Source organism: Cnephaeus nilssonii, assembly GCF_951640355.1.
Source record: "Cnephaeus nilssonii genome assembly, chromosome: 12".
Classification (NCBI taxonomy): domain Eukaryota; kingdom Metazoa; phylum Chordata; class Mammalia; order Chiroptera; family Vespertilionidae; genus Cnephaeus; species Cnephaeus nilssonii.
In genome coordinates, this window is record NC_137083.1 from 60,302,009 (window position 1) to 60,321,686 (window position 19,678).

Consider the following 19,678-nt stretch of genomic DNA (forward strand, 5'->3'; position numbering starts at 1 on the left):
CCTAATTTCCTCAGAGTGGAAACCCAATTCAGAGTGGAAGCATCTAATAAGTAGAGAGGTACCAGGTACAGAGATTATAATAAATGAAACTGACATATACATCCAGTAGTACAAAATACTAGATTCCTTCTCTACCATGGTATAAATGATAGAATTCACTTAGGAAGGAAGGAAAGTTTGAAAATTAAATAGTAACATTTATGTCATCATGTACTTGTTTATTTTTTAATTTTTTTTCTTCATCATCATGTACCTTTAAAAATGGTAACTCTATTCTTAGAGCTGCAGCAAAATGGAAAAAAAACTATAGACTAAAAAAGAAATAAAATTTAGGTATTATTAAGTATTTAATATTTAAGAAAACAACATATATGAAACACTATGAAGCCACTTTAAAAAGATGTAGTGAACTTTACGAAGTTTTACTCTAGTGAAGGTGTCAAAAGTCCCTTTGATGATCAGAATTCATGGATTCTCTCCCCAGAAAAATGTATATACAAACAAAATTTTGTATATAACTTCAACAGATTAAGAGCCTTCATTCTGGAAATCTTCAGAATGCATACTTAAAATAACAACTGGGCTTCTCTACACTCTATTTTACTCCTTAGGTACCAACTTCATAAAGATGAAACTTCCAGGTTCTTCAAACTCTACTTGGGAAAATCATTCTTCATTACTAACCCTACCTACACATTATCAACAAAATTACTAAATGGGGTTTAATATTTTTTTCTAAAAATCTTAAAAGTATATGCCTTCCCTTACTTTCTAAAATTAGGACAACATATATAATAGAGGCCCGCTGCATGAAATTCGTGCACTGGAGGGGAGGGGGGAGTCCCCCAGCCTGGCCTGTGCCCTCTCCCGCGATCTATTGCCCCAAAGAGGTAGGCCCCGCCCACCCATCCAGGGCTCCTCGATGGATTGCCCCAAAGAGGTAGGCCAGAGCCGCGGGACCCCCCTACGTGCCGCGTGGAGCCACGACACCCGCCTCCGTGCCGTGCACGCAGTGTCAAGCCCCCGCCCACCCGCATGTGCCCACTGCACATGCAGCCTCCTGGTGATTGCTCATTATGGCGTGAGAGTGTCACGACCACATAGGCTTTTATTAATAGGACTAGAAGCCCGTTGCACGAAGTTTCGTGCAATAGACCTTCCTTCACCTGGCTGCCAGCACCAGTTTTCCGCCAGCAGCAGTTTTCCTCTGGCCACCTGCCGATCGAAGCGCCTCCTGCCAGCGCGATCGGCCACCCCGAGAGGAACTCCGATTGGGACGCGCTCCGATCGGCGGGTGGCCAGAGGAAACTGCTGCTGGCGGAAAACTGGTGCTGGCAGCCACGCAATCGGCCACCCCGAGTTCCGCCACCGGCGCCTTCCGCCGGCTCCATCAGTCCTCCCACAGTGCCGGCCTTTGGGGCCTGCGGGAGGAACGGGGGGTGGGGACTCAAGAGTCCCCGCTCCCTGCTCATCCTGTCAGCCCAATTGGCCACCCCAGTCCCGCCCCCAGCCTGCCACCAGCCCAATCGTGGGCGTAGCAGAGTGATGGTTATTTGCATACTTCCCTTTTATTAGGTAGGATGAGGCAAATATACCAAAATAATACTAGGTAAGTTATTCTCCCTCCCCCCAAACACTGCTTTTCAAGTTATTTTAAATTGTTTTTCAAATTTTTTAATTATTTAAAAATATTTCCACTGTGAGATTCTGTCAAAAACCACAGTATAAACTGCATATTAATATGCTGCATATAAATTACATAAACAATATATACTTTACATATAAAGTACATTATTTCTTATAATTCTCAGTATAGCTTAATTTATTATTCCTATTTTTATCAAAATTATTATAACTCATTCAAGATCAAACGAAAAGTCAGTGGTAAAGTCCTATGTCTCACACACACACACACACACACACACACACACACACACACACACACGCCTTTCCTACAAACTCAATCCCCAAACACTATATTTGGTTGTTATATAAGTAAGACTGGAATAGAAAAGGTTCTTTTAAATATTTACAAAAAAAATACAATCATTTTGAAGATGATTAAGATCAACCTGATTAAGCCTTGGCCAGTTTGGCTCAGTGGACAGAGAGTCAGCCTGTGGACCGAAGGGTGCCTGGTTCGAGTCAAGAACATGTACCTCGGTTGCAGGCTCGGTCCCTGGCCCTGGTGCGGGAGACAACCAATTGATGTCTCTCTTTCACATTGATATTTCTCTCTGTGTGTCATTCCCCCTCCCTTTCTCTCCCTAAAAATCAATGGAAAATATCCTCAGGTGAGGATTAACAAAAAAACAAAAAAGAAAACACTGAAATACTAATAGGATACAGAATGGTGACAGAAAGAAATATAAACAGTATGGTTAGTTGAAGGAATGCCAAGATATAAAAGTTACTAGATTTTTCAATAGTATTATTATTATTATTTTTTAGTTTTGTTTTTTCTTGATCATAACAGACTCCTGGATTATCCAGACTCAGAACCAGACACCTGTTTAAACTTAACCTAAACCATAATTGCAGTCTTGTGAAAGTTCAAAAATTTTGCTCTGACTTGTCCTAGGGCATCTTTCCTTACATTTCTCTCTGCTTCCAGACAAATGAATTCTCAGAAACTGCACTCCTGCCCCACCTCACGCTAGACCCCAAACCTAACTGCACCACCAGTTCTTCCACCCTAATCCACCAAACCCCCAACACACACACACACACACACACACACACACACACACACACACACACACTGCCAACTCAATTTTATTAGAGAAAACTTATAAGATTTTGGTGACAGAAGACTCATGTCACAAAGTGTGCATTCTTCCACTTGCTGACTCCACTACCATTTATCTCTCTGTTTTTCCTTGTCCCCTTTCTCTGGTCTTAAAAGTTATCATTGTACTGCAAAGAATAGTTCCTTCTATAATCAGTTCTCCTAGGCATTTTAGGTTGTACCCCACGTACCGTCCCAAATAATAATTCCTTTCTAAAAGGAATGCTGGTGAATAAAATTTTCTGCAACTGCATTTTAAAGTAGAAAATTTTAAACCACTAGGTAACTACCACCCAGACATAACAAAGGCATTATAAATTCCACTATATTTTCAAAAGAGTTTGAAAAAATATATACTGGAGACAATCTAAACACAAATTTTCATCAAGTATTTAATTGTTCTAGATTTAAAAACATTTGCACATAAATCTGACTCTTTAAGAAATAAGCATACATACATTTCCTAGACACTTGGGTAGAAAAAAAGATGCCTAGATGCCTAAGATTCTAAAACTGAGTCAAACCTATTTCTGTGGGAGGAAGAAGAGGTACCAAGATCAGGAAAACAAATCGCTAGGCCTTGAAATGAACCTTTTCCAAAGAGACCTAATAATACTGCTAAACAAGTTCACAGGTTACTATATGAATTTAGCAGTTAATTTTAAATAAAATATATTTCCTCTTGTTATTTACAAAATATTTGTGAATATACATTAATGCCTAGATTATTTGCATTGAAATAATTTTTACTCTTAATTATTTTATGTCAAAAAAATAACTTATTTATTCCTAAAGTACTATGAGTGAATGAATATTAGCACTCTATGTAGTAAAGAGTTTTAAAATCAGATAATAAAGTCAAATTAAACTAAAATTTTGGCATTATTTGCTTTTCAAGATGGTTATTTGAAACCTATTATAATTTTAGCATTAACCTCTAAATATAATGGTATTTAAGCTGTCCTCGCCTATAGTAACCTAAGAAAAATTTTCCATACCAAATTATAGAAAATTTAAAAGGCAGCAAAAAAGAATAAAGTAAATGATTCAGAGGCTTGTGAACAGTGTTTAGCAATTAATGGATCCAACAACACTTAATTAGTCCAACAAGACTAATTTGATAGTCTCTCCCTCTAAAATATATCTTGTGTCCCCTTCATTACTATAATTCCCATAGTATGACATTAAAATATAAATGCACTGAAAATCCAGAAATATATCAAAGTTTACTATGAAAATCAAATACAAATACACCCCTCCCCCCCCCCCCCCCACACACACACACACACACACAGAGCGATAAAGAGCTACACATTACAATTCTTTTAGGTTATTTAATTTCATTTGTTCAGCAGCCTCTCCTCTCATGGGTCACTACCTAGTTTAGATTATGCCTGTGGCTAATGCCTATTTTCTTTGCTACTTGGTTATGCGCATTAACATTTAACCTTTGGAATGAATGGAAAGTAAATTCATGTTTACTTGATACTTAAAAATGCATAAATTTATTTTAAAATTTGCTTTCCGTTGCAAGTATCCCTCACCTGTTTGAACATCAATAACCATCTGATGGCCCCCTCTCATTCCTGGTCGGTTATCTTCTCCATCACCTGAAGTAGAAATAATATTTTCTTTTAAAGGAAAAGCACAGAACAACTGCAAACCCAAAGTAACTTTATTCATAAGCTTGTAATGACTATGCAGTGGTCTGCAAACTCATTAGTCAACAGAGCCAAATATCAACAGTACAACGATTGAAATTTCCTTTGAGAGCCAAATTTTTTAAACTTAAACTTCTTCTAACGCCACTTCTTCAAAATAGACTTGCCCAGGCCGTGGTATTTTGTGGAAGAGCCACACTCAAGGGGCCAAAGAGCCGCATGTGGCTTGCGAGCCGCAGTTTGCCGACCATGGGACTAGTGAAAATAACACACACTTATTCTTTTAATAGTAAGTAAAAAGACTCAAAAGAAATAATATGACACATAGCTATCCTATATAATCCTATATAATAAAAGGCTAATTTGCAAATTGTCCCCTCTGCTGGGGGTTCGATCGGGAGTTTGACCAGGGGGCAGGACCGGCCAGCCAAACACCTGAGGCCCCTTCCTCTAGCCAGTTGCGACCCCTTTCCCTGGCCAGCCCTGCCCCCGATTGCCCCCTCACCCTTACCCCGATTGGGGGAAAGCCGACAAGCCAACTCTGATCGGGGGTGGGGCTGGCCAGCCAACCTCCCATGTCCCCTGCCCCCAGCTGGCCCGGCCTGATAGGGGCGGGCTGGCCGGACCCCACCCGTGCATGAATTCGTGCACCGGGCCTCTAGCATCCTATATAATAAAAGGCTAATATGCAAATAGACCGAATGGTGGAACAACCGAACAACCGGTCACTATGACGTGCGATGACCACTAGGGGGCACGTAGGGAACATGGTGGGTGTCGGCACGGCGGGATGGTGGAGCAGGTAAGTGGGAGCGCCAGACTAAGGCGGGGTGCTGATTGCTGTCATCAGGGCAAGCCTCTGGTGGTTACTGAAAATTCTTTGCACCTGCTGCTGGTGCCAGCCCTGCTTGCACCCATTTCCAGCACCAGAGCAGCCGCTCGCACCCATTGCCGGTGCCCGGCGCTGGTCCTGATTGCTCGGTGCCATCAGCGGGTGCAAGCAGCAGCTGCTGGCCTGATCGCCCCTGAGGGCTTCTCCACCTCCCCCTGCTCCTGAGGGGAGATTGGGGCACCAGCCGCCACTCACACCCACTGCTGGTGCCGGCCCCAATAGCTCCATGCTGTCAATGGGTGCGAGTGGGGCTGGTGCAGGGAGCGTGGCTGCTGGCAGACCGGGGTCCGGAGGCCATGGCAGGAGGGGCCGGGTGGGGGTGCGGAGGATGGGCCGAGACACACCCCTGTGCCCACTGCAGCCTTGTGGCCCACAGTTCCTTTCAAGATGCACAAATTTGTGCACTGGGCCCCTAGTGTTTATAATAATTATCTTGCTCTTTTTTCCAATTGCTTTCTGACTATTATTGCAATTAGAAGCTATTTTCAATGTATTTATGACCAATGTCATAAATCACCAATAATATATAGGATATTCCACAAAAACCTCAGACAAGAAAACTCTAAACTACTGACAAAGTGAAGTGGGAAACAATTACAGAATTAGATATCAGGTCTATAATCCAGGCACAGCTTATAAGTAGAATGTGCAGTTTTAAAGTTCCTATGTAAAATAGGAAACATGCAACTTTTTACTAATTTCACAGGGATACTATGAAAAAGACTAAAATGTCATTTGCAACAGCATGGATGGACCTGGAGAGCATTATATTAAGCGAAATAAGTCAGTCAGAGAAAGATATATATCACATGATCTCACTCTTTTGTGGAATATAATGAACAACATAAACTGACGAACAAAAACAGATCCAGAGACAGAGAAGCATCGATCAGACCGTCAAACCTCAGAGGGAAGGTAGGGGAGGGTCGGGGTAAGGGGAGAGATCAACCAAAGGACTTGTATGTATGCATATAAGCATAACCAATGGACACAGACACCAGGGGGGGTGAGGGCATGAGTGGGGGGATGGGAGGGCAAAGGGGGGGGGGCTAAAGATGTAATACCTTAATCAATAAAGAAAATTTTAAAAAAGAATGTTGCCAAACAAGGAGACATATGTAATACTTTAAACAATTTAAAAAAATAATAATAAAATTAAAGAATTAAGTAAATTTAAAAAATGCATTTACTACCTTTTGGGCATTTTTTTTTACATGAGACAGAACTAAAATTCTACCTTGTTTAATCTTTTATTTCTGTGTATGGAAAGACAAAATAAATTCTAACTTACACTGACCAAAAAAAAAAGTCAGTTCTTAAATAAAAAATAAAATGCAAAACTGAAGTTTTTCATTACTATGGTACTCAAGAGCTAATCATTCAAAAGGTCTCTGCAAATTCTTTCTCCTTTCTAATAGTTAGGTTTAGATTTTGCAGTTCATTATTATTGAAGCTTTGTCCTTTTCTTCTTTTTTTCACCCAGTCAGTAATGCCACTTGCAAGAAGAGATTAAGAAAACATTGAAATAAATTTATTGTATGTTTGTACTTTATATATTTAATCCATTAGTTTTCAAATACGCAATTATGTTTACTGTAAATCTGCTTTTTTGAATAAAATTACCTCATATATGACTGATAAAAATAGAATTGATATTCCTATAATGCAGAAATTATGGGTGCTCATAGCAATTTTCTCCAGTATATTAATGTTTAACACTTTCAGAAGAAAGTTTTCTCACAATTAAAGAGAAGACCTTAGCAATCAATATACGATGATCATAGGAAAAAGCTGAATATCTATAGAACTGCCTTCCTTCTTTTAAAAAAAAATATTTTTATTGATTTCAGAGAAGGGAGGAGAGATAGAAACATGAAAGATGAGAGAGAACCACTGATTGGCTGCCTCCTGCACACCCCCTAATGGGGATCGAGCCTCCAACCCAAGCATGTGCCCTGACCAGGAATCAAATAATGACCTCCTGGTTCATAGGTTGACACTCAGCCATTGAGCAACATCAACCGGACAGAACTGCCTTCCTTTAATGCAAGTAGTTGCATTAGAGAATTGCTGCACTTTCTACTATACTAGAGGCCCAGTGCATGATTGAATCATGCACGTGTAGGGTCCCCTACACGCTTTCGCTTTTCGCGGTGGAGCTGGGTGCTTGTCCGCTGGTGCACCAGGCCTTTCAGAAGCCTCCGGCGCGGCGGAGGCTTCTGAAAGGCCTGGTGCCGGAGCAGACAGGCACCCAGCTCCCCCACTTTTGATGGTCCGCGGCCGCTGAGGGGGGCTGCCGCGGACACCTGGCTACCCTGCCGTTGAGAGGCGCAGCTGGGTGTCCCCGGCAGGCCCCCTCAGCGGCCGCGGATCTGGCCGTTGAGAGGCACAGGGGGCGGGAGTCCCACCCCCTGCGCCTCTCAACAGCAGGGTAGCCCCCCTCAGTGGCAGCAGATCCCTGCCTCTCAATGGCCGGATAGGCCACCCAGAGTCCCGCCCCCCAGCCTCCTGCTGCCCAATTGTGGACGTAGCGGAGTGATGGTAATTTACATGTTACTCTATTATTAGATAGGAGGATTAACCATCTGGCAGAGTAATGAGTGCAGATGGGGTGACAAAAATTTCCTCCACCTGAAAAAATAGGTTAATGAAGAAGACTACACCCTGAATGAGATTTCAAGTTTGATTAAAAGTCTTTATTAGAAACAAATACTCTCTAGGTTCTACAGTTATAAGGAGAAAGCATGAGCACAGGATTTAAGGCTCCAAACTCATTTTGCTGCTCAATATAAGTGCCTGCAAAGATTTAACTATATTAATATTATTTATTTTTATTAGGATTACTACTCTCATTTTTATTAGTATCTGGTCATAAAGTTCCATAGATCTAGAATGGTATGCCCCATTTCTATTTTTCTCATAAGCCCTATTAGCTTTAGTGAGCAGTTTTGCAGAACTTAAGGTTTTTCAGAAACATGTTTGGCATTACAACACAATGGCCTATAATTTTAGTGTCTCTATAAAAGTAATTTATGATGGTATTCCATGTAAAAACTGCCTAATCTTCTGTTATAGCAGTAAAACAAAAAGGTTTAAAAGAAAAATTTAATATAATAAACTAAGTCTGCCACCTACTTAAGGAACCTATGTCTTGTTTTATGTTTTTTATTTATTATTTTTTTAAATTAATTTCTTTTTTTATTGTTTAAAGTATTACATATGTTTCCTTTTCCCCCCATCGACACCTCCCTGGCCACTCCCACCCCCCAGGACAAGCCCCCACTGTCTTGTTTTAAAACCTGCTTTTCATTAACAGAGCACTTTGAAATTTGAGCTACCTGGGGAAAAAATAAAATCAAGACATTACAGCAAAAGCACCCACACCTAGAAGATAGGGCTAACCTTTGGTGCTTTTGGGAATGATCTGACTCCATCGTGGCTTATATTCCTGTTGACTGATGTACTGATTGAACAATCCATCTGCAAATAGCAAAGAATGAGAATTACAACTTAACCAGCTTAAACTTTTTATTACAGCAAAAAAGACAAAAATGTAGAAGAAGCCTACATTAAGGGAAATTATTAATATATCATTAATACAATAGCACATGTTCATAAAATATATCACTGCAGTTTTCATGCTACCTCAAATATAAAAAGTATTGGTTGACAAAACCATGTAAAGCAATTGTCTTGATGGCAGTTCATATTAAACTCACTATGCCTTCCCATTTTGTCACTACTATACAAGAAAACTAGAGAAGAAAATGGAAGCTCCAACTACTTTGGTTTAGGCTCTTATATCTTCAGGAAAAAAACCAAAACAAAACACTAATCCACTAAAGTGAAAATTCCATTTTTATAGCTTTCTTTGAATATAAAACCACATAGAGATCAAAGTATCAGTAATAGTTATTAATATGTTTATTGAATACTTACTAAAATTAGAATCCATGCTAACTTAAATATGTGATTTAATTCTAAAAACAACCTTATGAACAAGGCATTATCATCTCCATTTTACAGATGGGGAAATGGAGAAATTAAGAAATTGAACCGAAAACACATCTTTTAACCTAGATCACACATCAATAAATTCTTAATTTACTTCTTAAGAGGAATTGTTACACTAGTTACTATAATGGTCATGGAGATTGAACTCCCCACATACATTTATCCTACCCCCAAATAATTATCCCTAATCCCATGCCTCTCAACAAAGATTAAGAAAGATATGGAACACAATACTGGCTACTGAACCATGAGGATTTTTTGAGGGGACTGCTAGGAAATGTTCCCTACTTCTAAACAGACATACAGAGAAGAAAAATCTTTTATTCTTTAAAAAAATTTCATATCTGTATGCAATGTACACAATTACTACAGCAATCTGTAAAGGTATGAAAATGAAGTCAGTTCTATGATGATAACAGAGCAGACAGATATAAAGAAACTGGATCACTGAATTGACCAACCATGAAACTACCTATGGACTTCTTGTTATGTGATACTAGAAGCATGGTGCACGAAATTCATCAACTCGGGTGGGGGAGGAAGAGGGGGGGGTTTTCCCCAGCCTGGCCTGTGCCCTCTCACAGTGCGGGAACCCCACGATCGATCTCCCCAAGGAGGTAGGCCACGCCCACCCATTTGGGGCTCCTCGATAGATTGCCCCAAAGAGGTAGTCTGGAGCCAGGGGTCCCGCCTCTGCACGGAGCCACCAGGACCCACCTCTAGGCTGTGCACTCAACGTCAAGTCCCCACCCACTTGCGCACACCTTGCCACACACGCAGCCTGCCACGCCCACCCACGTGCGCCTGCTGCACACGAAGCCTCCTGGTGATGGATTGTTACAGTGTGGGGGCATCACGGTGTGAGGGCGTGACAACCACATAGGCTTTTATTAGTATAGACTAGAGCAGTGATGGGCAACCTTTTGAGCTTGGTGTGTCAAACTTTGCCAAAAAACTGAGCATAACTCGGGTAGTGTGTCACTTTGAGGAAAAAACATTATTTCGCGATATTTATAGTTTAAATAACATAAATGTATAATTGTTATATATAATTGTATTTAATAAACATCAGCGGCCGCGTGTCATCAGAAATGGCTACGCGTGTCAGTGCTGACATGCGTGTCATAGGTTCGCCATCACTGGACTAGAGGTTAGTATAGATAATAACAGTTCCTTACTTTTTAAACTACGGTTTTCTTTTACAGGAGCCCAAATAGATTATAATTTATAAAGTTACCTATACGATAAATTCTTTCATTTGACTCTGATTTCAATCTGAATAAAGATTTTCCCTTTTGCTTAGTCACTGAAAGCAAATACTTTTCCAAAGAACTTACAAGTAAAACTGTTTGTTCTCCATGATTTGTATACTCGCCAGGGACTGTGTAATATACAGAAATCTCCCTAATCTCTTTTTCTGGCTAATCATGAAGCTGAATTGTAACCACACCACAACACTTCAAGTCTTTTCAGATGGCTTTAATAAAAACTTCCATATATACACTCAATTTTTTCTTTTTCTTTGCCTTCTGGGCTTTTCAAAATTCCTTAAAAAAGAAAGTTCTACTATTCTTTCCTCCTTTTAAAATTAGTACTAATAAATTAGCATTTATATTTTGGCAAAGTAAGAGGAACAAGTAGATTCACAACTTATTTCAGTGAGAAAGTTTCTATAATGTAATTTACTCCCCATGGGCTTTTCTGATAATTCTTGTCCAATTGAGCCTATTTTAACCAATACTCTTCCCTCATTACAAGAGCTGGTAATCCTTTTTTCAGATAAAATGTTGTGGAGCTCTTAATAATAGTAAAGGTAAGATTATAGTAAAAATGTAAATTATAAATTTACAACTATATGGAAAGAAAACATAATCAAATTTTTTTCAGTTTTGAGAAAAGCACATATGAGTTAAATACTATTTCATCCAGGAAGGGGGACTGGATGAAAGAAGGTGAAGGAATTAGCCAAAGAACATATATGCATAGCCCATGGACATAGACAATAGTACACAGACAATAGTGTGATGATGGCCAGAGGGAAGGGGGGAGTGAGGGGGGTTGAAGGGGGACAAAGTAGGGAAAAATGGGGACATCTGTAATAGTGTCAATAATAAAAAAAAATTAAATACTCCTTTTAAACAGAGAAGATGATAAAATTATTCAATAAAGACAATGATTTTAAAATATATACTAAGTCTACATAATAGCTACTGAAGAGGAGAGAGAAAAAGTAAAAGATGGGAATATATAGAAATGAGTAGAAAAACTGAAGGAGATAAGCAAATTGCACACATGAAAAATACAAAGCAAAATGTATAAAAGTAATAAATTTCACATTATTTAAAAGTAACCAATTACGCCCTAGCTGGTTTGGCTCAGTGGATAGAGAGTCTACCTGCGGACTGAAGGGTCCCAGGTTTGATTCCAGTCAAGGGCACATGCCTGGGTTGCAGACTTTATCCTCAGTGGGGGATGTGCAGGAGGCAGCCAATCAATGATTCTCTCTCATCATTAATGTTTCTATCTCTTTCCCTCTCCCTTCCTCTGTGAAATCAATAAAAATGTATTAAAAAAAAGTAACCAATTACCATTATTAATTGTCTCCCATATAGTTACACAACTTAAGTTCTTTGTCTGAAAAAAAAATGGTGTTTAAGAGTTGGATAGAGGAGGATTTAGATCCTTCCAAATGCAGGCATGTTAGAACTTTACCATTGTTAAAACCAATATATTTATTGAAACTATGTGTGTCTGACTGGTTCTACCTTATGTTCATCTTAGGAATGTCTCTATCTCCTTTTTTCCCCTTATGCGTTCTATGACCACTCTGAGAGAGAAATCACAATCCCACTGGGGAAAATTCTGCTAATACTCCAAAAGGAGTGATCACAGAAACAGCTCTCATCAGATGAAGGACCCCATCCCTGATCTTAAGTCATTCTGGACACTGCAGGTAAAATTCAATTCTCTAATTGCTTTTTCAACCAATCTTAGCCTCACTCTTTTTTTAAAAAAAAATATATTTTATTGATTTTTTACAGAGAGGAAGGTAGAGGAATAGAGAGCTAGAAACATCGATGAGAGAGAAACATCGATCAGCTGCCTCCTGCACATCCCCCACTGGGGACGTGCCCGCAACCAAGGTACATGCCCTTGACCAGAATCAAACCTGGGACCTTTCAGTCCGCAGGCCGACGCTCTATCCACTGAGCCAAACCAGCTTCAGCAGCCTCACTCTTAATAACCCGAAAAGCTTACAAATACTCTACCCATCAAGATCTTCATTCTATTTGTCTCCTATCAAAGACAAGTGTCCTAAGAAAATACTGTCAGTAATTTTCAAAGTAAAAAAAGCAAACTCTCAAACATTATATAATTTTTGTAAAGTAATTTCTTAAATATACACACAAACTCACAGATGGCAAAAATTCAACATTGACATACATCAAAAATTTAAAAGTGATTTCGTTTGACAAGATTAAGGTGATTTTTGATTTGGGGATTTCTTCTTTGTACTTTTATGTTACCCCAATTTTTTGTATCAAACACTATAATTACCAGAAGAAAAGCCACAAAACAACCAGATATATGGAACTATTTTCTGAACCTTAGGAAAACTTTGTAACATAGTTATTACCAATATAAGTCATTTCACATCTTTTGTTATCCCTGAAATGCCTATTCCTGCCAGCTCACTAGACACAGCTATGTTTCTACAAGCATTGCTTTGTATATTGACATTAGCTTTTCTGATTGTTTTAATCCTCACCAAAAGATATGTTTTTATTGCGTTTTTAGAGAGGAAGGGAGAGGGAGAGGGAGGGAAAGGGAGGGAGGGAGGGAGGGAGAGGGAGAGGGAGGGAAAAGGAGGAAGAGGGAGGGAGAGGAAGAGAGAGGGAAAGGGAGAAATATTAATTGGTTGCTTCTGGTATAGAGCCTGACAGGGGATTAAACTCACAACCTAGTTATGTGCCCTGACCAGAATGGAACCCCAAACCTTTTGGTACATGGGACGACACTCCAACCAAGCCACCCTGCCAGGGGACATTACCTTGTTTTAACAAGGATAAAGTATACACCCAAATATGCCCGAAGGATTTACAATCAGGAATGCAGAAGATATTACTTCTAAAATTTATAATATTAAGTATCCCAAACAGAAAATATTAGAAATTATGATCTTACTCTAGGTCAATAAAGTTATTCTTCTTCTAAATAATGACAGTTAATAGTGTATAATCAGAAATGCTCAGTATATTAAATGCTTAGAACAGAAAAAAAAAGGCAGGGGTTGGGAAACTTTCCTAGCCACTTGGTTGTCATTTCCTCTAAGTCATCTTAATGTTACTAAGTTCCTTACATTTAAGCAATCTACTCATAAAAATCCTCCTTTCAATAAAGCACATTCCTAGTACCTAATGGCACCCTGACAAGTCATACCAGTCCACACAAAACAGTCATGCAAACATTTTAAAAAATTGTTTTGAGAACTTTTTAATTTGCCTCCGTTTCCCTAACAAATCCCTTTTGTCTTCACTAGTCTAAAGTCACACAATTTTCTTTGCTACCTCTTACTCTTCTGTGCAGACGATTAGAAAACTTGAAGAAAATTATTTAGATACTAGAGGCCCGGTGCACGAAAATTCATGCACTCGGGGGAGGGAGGTCCCCTCAGCCAGGCCTGCACCCTCTCGCAGTCCGGGAGCCCTCAGGGGATGTCCGACTAATGGTTTAGGCCTGGTCCCGTGTTGGCCAGCCATGAGCCAACTTCTGGCTGAGCGGCGCTCCCCCTGTGGAAGCGCACTGACCACCAGGTGTCAGCTCCTACATTGAGCACCTGCCCCCTGGTGGTCAGTGCACATCACAGTGACCAGTCATTCCCGGTTGTTCCGCAGTTAGGGTCAATTTGCATATTACCCTTTTATTATATAGGATGGCACTATCAAATCTGGAAATAACTTTTAAAAAGACCTTAAAAGAAGAAATTACTTTTATTGAGTATCTACTGTGTCGAAGACACCACAAAGGTTTACTCATTTTCTACTTAAAATAAACCTATGCAATGGTCATTAATTACTGCAAAGATTAGAAAATCAAGGTTTAAAGAAGTTAAATAACATGCCCAACAACTCGAAAAAAAAAACAGTATAAAGCCCCATTCCAAAGTCCAAAACCTTTTCAACTCTTCATAGACAACATGTGAATATAGATACACACATATATAACAGACTAACACACATATAATAGACTAGTTTTTAAATTGAAATCTAACATGAAATGCTATTAATAATAGACATGGTAAAATGAAAAAAAAAAAAACACATACAAGACTTAGGGGGAAAAAACTCACCATATCAGACCATTCTACTATGAGATTAAACAAATTCAATATTATAAAAGAATAATAAAACTAAAGTTGAAATATATCACTTACGATTTAAAGGAAAAAATGCAATCTCTCTCTTAAGACACTGGCTACTGTGGCTAAAGTTTACTTTTTATGTTTTGATTCTTCTCTGGAACATTGGTTTGCCATTACTCCAGACTACTTACTAACTTAACAGAAGCATTCTTGTTAGTTGGAAGTGGTTCCATATCAATGGCCAGTTTGTGAAGCTAGCTGTTCTACCAAAACAACAACAACAACAACAAAACACAACAAAATGAAACAACTCTTCTTTTGGAGAAATCATGGCTTCACATAGGTCACAAAAGCAAGAAACAGCCCTGGCTTTGTGTGGCTCAGTTGATTGGAGCATTGTCCTGTGAACTGAGTGGTCGCAGGTTTGGTTCCCAGTCAGGGCACATAGCCAGGTTGCGGTTCAATCCCTGGCCAATCGGGAGGGGTGTGGGAGGCACAGATCAATGTTTCTCTCTCTCTCTTACCCTTCCCTTCCCCTTCCTCTCTCTCTAAAATCAATTGGGGAAAAAATAAACATAAATTACAGCCCTCTCACATCTCTTTACATTACAAATATCCCACTCATTATTACCTTTCTGACATTTTCATTTTATAATATTAAATCATCCAATCACTGCAAATAAAAAATAATATAGATAAAAAAAGAATGCTGCACTTTTCAGAGAAACATGATAAAGATGATTCTCATTTAAAGACATATTGTTGCCTTTTGCCAGGGAAACTGGGTTACCAATAAATAGCCCAAATCTGGAGCAGCTTACATTTAGTTGCTATTTCAATATAATAACATACTTAAGAATCTTCTTTTACATTTCAGAAATGACTAATACAAATGTTTATTAAGGCTTTGGTAAATAGTAAATTCTGTTTCAGTTTTAGAAATCAAAGTCATAAAGTTGAAATTCTTTGAGGCAATCAAAAATGCTTCAAACATTAAAGCAGGGTAAAGATTTTTTTCAAAATACATTGCTTTCAGTATCTTGTTTTAATGTTCAAAAACTTCCTTTCAGTATCTAAAAACAAATGAGAAGTTCACATGTCTATCCCAAATAATATTACCATGTTCTCTATATTTCTAATTCTTGAAAGCCCTTTGGTTTTGATATTCTATATAATTCAGCAAAGAATTTTAGGCTTTCTACTGAAACAATGAAATTCTCATCTATAAAAATATGGCAACACCCATTATACTGTTTTGAAAATCTCAAAAACAAATGAAACAGTGAGGTATTTAAACGTGCCTGTGAACAATCTACATTTTAAAAATGCTATTTTTAAAGAGGAAGCCAGGCAGTTGCTAATATTTCTATATATCTATTTTTGATAAAATCCAAAGTAGGAAATCAGAAAAATAAAATTATAAAAAAGAAATGGAAATATAACTTTGCAGAAAGCACACTAAGACCTAGTTGCTATTTTCAAACTATTTAACCCTTTGCACTCGCGTGCTTTTTTCTCGATTCCTTTATTCTAATGCTAACCGTGTCGAGTCACACTCGACATCCGAGTGCAAAAGGTTAAAGGCTCCAGTCCAAAACTATCTCAATTTCCCCTTATGGTTATTATAAACTAGAGGCCCTGTGAACAAATTCGTGCATCAGTGGGGTCCCTCGGCCTGGCCTGTGGGATCGGGTGGAAACCGGTTCTCTGACATCCCCCGAGGGGTCCCAGATTGCAAGAGGGCACGGGCCAGGCCGAGGGACCCCACTGGTGCACAATCAGGGCCGGGGAGGGACGCCAGAGGTTGACCAGCTGGGGAAGGACTGCAGGAGGGCTCCAGGGCATGTTCAGCCCCGATAGGTCAGACCCCGGCAGCAAGCTAACCTACTGGTCAGAGCATCTGCCCCCTGGTGGTCAGTGCACGTCATAGTGAGCGGTTGAGCGGTTTTAGCATATGATTAGCATATTATGCTTTGATTGGTTGAACAGATGACTGGACATTTAACATATTAGGCTTTTATTATATAGGATAAACACATTTCATATAGACCAAACTAAGCACAAGCTGTTCTTGTCTCCAATAGTGTATACTATCTTAAAAAGTACATGACAAAAAATGTAACTTAGGATGAAAGCTTTTACCAAAAGAAAAAAATAACCTCACCTAAGATCCCCCCCCAAAAAGAGCAGAGATTATAGTACTGCTGCCTGATTTCTCATCAAAACACAGATTACATTTTTAAAAATAATGTGCAGAGCATAAAAACCTTTTTGATAATTCAAGAGTAATAATGGCTAGGTAAAAGATTAAAAAAATAATGTATTTCAGCAGTTTGTTCAAATTCTGAAGAAAAATATGAATTAAGGCATTTATAGTACAATAATAATGGGGAAACTGAATCTGTAAATATTTATTAGGATAGTAAAGCATAGTAGTAAAAAGTATGGATTCAAATCTTAGCTCTGCCACTTGCTAGCTTACACTGTCTTAGGAAAATTACTTAATCATTCTCATTTATTAAATGGGGATAACAACAATACTTACCCTAGGAAGTAGGTATAAGAATTAAACAAATTTATTCTTATATAGGGTTTCATACATTTAAAAAAAAATTGTATTGACTGATTTTGAGAGAGGGAGGAAGAGGAAATAAGGTGAGAGAATGAGAGAAACACTGAGATGTTGTTCCATTTGTTTATGCATTCATTGGTTGTTTCTTGTATGTGCCCTGACCGGGACTCGAACCCTCAACCTTGGTGTATAGGGACGATGCTCTAACCAACTAAGCTACCCAGCCAGGACTTTATATAGAATTCAGAAGAGTAAATGGCACATTGTAACACCCTCAAATTCATGTTAGTTATTATAATTTTAATTATGTAATATTTGGAACTATACTGGGCAGAAAACTAACAATCTTTTATGCACAAAATGAGAACTTCAACACAAAGGCTAAAAGGAGTTAAGAGAAGGGGAAGTGCCTGGGGTACAGGAATAATAAAAGAAGCTATCCTGAAAGAGCTGGCCTTGAAGAGTGAGTTAAGAGTGAATAGTGACAGAAAGAGAAGCAATCAGGTAAGGGAGTACAGCCTAAACAAAGGACAAAGACAGAACGGGCAGGAACATGGAAAGAAGCCATGTTTCCAAAGGCAGTCTGGCAGTCAGGTGGGGGAAAGAGATTCTGCATTTTGAGTGCTGAGAAGAAACAGTATCCTAAGGTGAAAAGCAAAAATCTTGCTATCCTAGAACACAACCCTAGCTACTGATCAATAAGAAACTCATCTCATTTAAAGATTAATAATACTAAAATAAATAAATAAATAAATAAATAAATAAATAAATAAGCTCAAGAGCTATACAAAGATATAAAAAGGAAGAGGAAGAAAGAATTATTTTAAGTGGCAAATTAACCTGATTTAACAAAAAAATGAAGGCATGTAATAGATGAAAATGGTTAAATTTTTTACCATGAATATAAAAACGTTAAGCAACCCTCTCTATAAAATACAAGCACAAATTAAAGATATAAACAGTTGAAAAGTAGAAATATAAATACTTAGAAAAGATATGGTAAAGCAATAAGAGGAAATAAAATATGGATAGTTAGAGTTGAACGAAAAGAGAAAGAAAAAAATTAAAACATCACAGAAATGAAGGCCAAGATATAAGACCATACTAATAACATAGTAATGGAAATGAGATAAAGGATTTAGAGAAGCTTGAAGAATTCAGCATAAATGTGCTATTAAAAAGAACAAATGAGAAAATGAAAGAATAGACAAAGGCAACATAAATTTAATTAAAAGGAAACAAAATACACAAAGCTAGCAGTGCTGCAACATTGAAGTTGCCCTGTTAATATAACTTTAAAATAATCTAAAAATAAAATACTTAAACAGCCATAGAAAAAAAATTTAAATTCAAAGGAGCAAGAGTTGACAATTACAGTATACTCTTGATAGCAACAATAACTGGTTAATAGCAGAATAATATCCAAAAAGGTATTTGAAGAAGATAACTGTCAACATAAAATTCCATATTCAGCAAATATATTCTTCAAGAAAAGAGATAAAATTGTTGAGCAAACAAAAACTGAGAGAGTTAATCTGCATCAGGAGAAATTGTAAAGGAAGTGTTTAAGGCAGAAGGAAGATGATCCTACTTTTAAGATCAGCAATGCAAATAGTAATGAAGAAAAAAAAATTAGTAAATATCTGGTAAAATTAATGAACATTGGCTGTATAAAACAAGAACAGTACTATTTTATAGGGTCTTTGAATCAAATTTCAAAATAAAGGACAATAGCATGAGTTGGAAGGTGAGTAGATGAGAGTTGAAAGTCTATACTAATAATATAGTAATGGTTGAAAGGAAAGAGGGAAAAGGAACTGATGAATTTTGTTAAGTATGTATACTTGTCATAATTTCTAGACTAATCATAAATAAAATACACAGAGTGCATTACTTCCAAATGAATAAAAATGAAAAGATTAACAAGTAAAAACAAGAGACAACAACCAAAAAGAAGAACAGATATGACAAAGAATATAAAGAGGTAGGTTTAAATGTATATATTTATCTGTAATTCAAACATGTTAACAAATGGTTAAATCAAAAAAGGGCAGATTTGCCCTAGCCAGTTTGACTCTGTGGACAGAGCATCAACCTGTGGACCAAAGGGTCCCAGATTCAATTCCAGTCAAGGGCACAAACCTTGGTTGCAGGCTCCTCCCTGGCCCAGGCCCTGGTCAGAGATTGTGCAGGAGGCAACCAATCGATGTGTTTCTCTCACATTGATGTTTCTCTCTGTCTTTCCCTCTCTCTTCAACTCTCCCTAAAAAAAAATCAATGGAAAAATATCCTCGGGTGAGGATTAACAAACAAACAAACAAACAAAAAAGAAGGCAGATTATAAGAAATCCAACTAAATTTCCAGGACATACTTCTTTTAAAAAAGGAT

At 38.2% G+C, this 19,678-nt stretch overlaps 1 protein-coding gene across 4 annotated transcripts in view; it reads right to left on the reverse strand.

The window, feature by feature from the left end:
- MKLN1 (muskelin 1) overlaps positions 1 to 19,678 on the reverse strand; it is a 330,653-nt gene that overhangs the window by 89,552 nt on the left and 221,423 nt on the right. For all 4 annotated transcript variants that reach the window (XM_079785914.1, XM_079785913.1, XM_079785916.1 and 1 more), the window contains 2 exons: positions 8,744 to 8,821; positions 4,333 to 4,398 (listed from right to left, as the gene is read on the reverse strand). In XM_079785914.1, the coding sequence (XP_079642040.1) occupies positions 4,333 to 4,398; positions 8,744 to 8,821 (144 nt within the window). The remainder of the gene's footprint in view (positions 1 to 4,332; positions 4,399 to 8,743; positions 8,822 to 19,678) is intronic.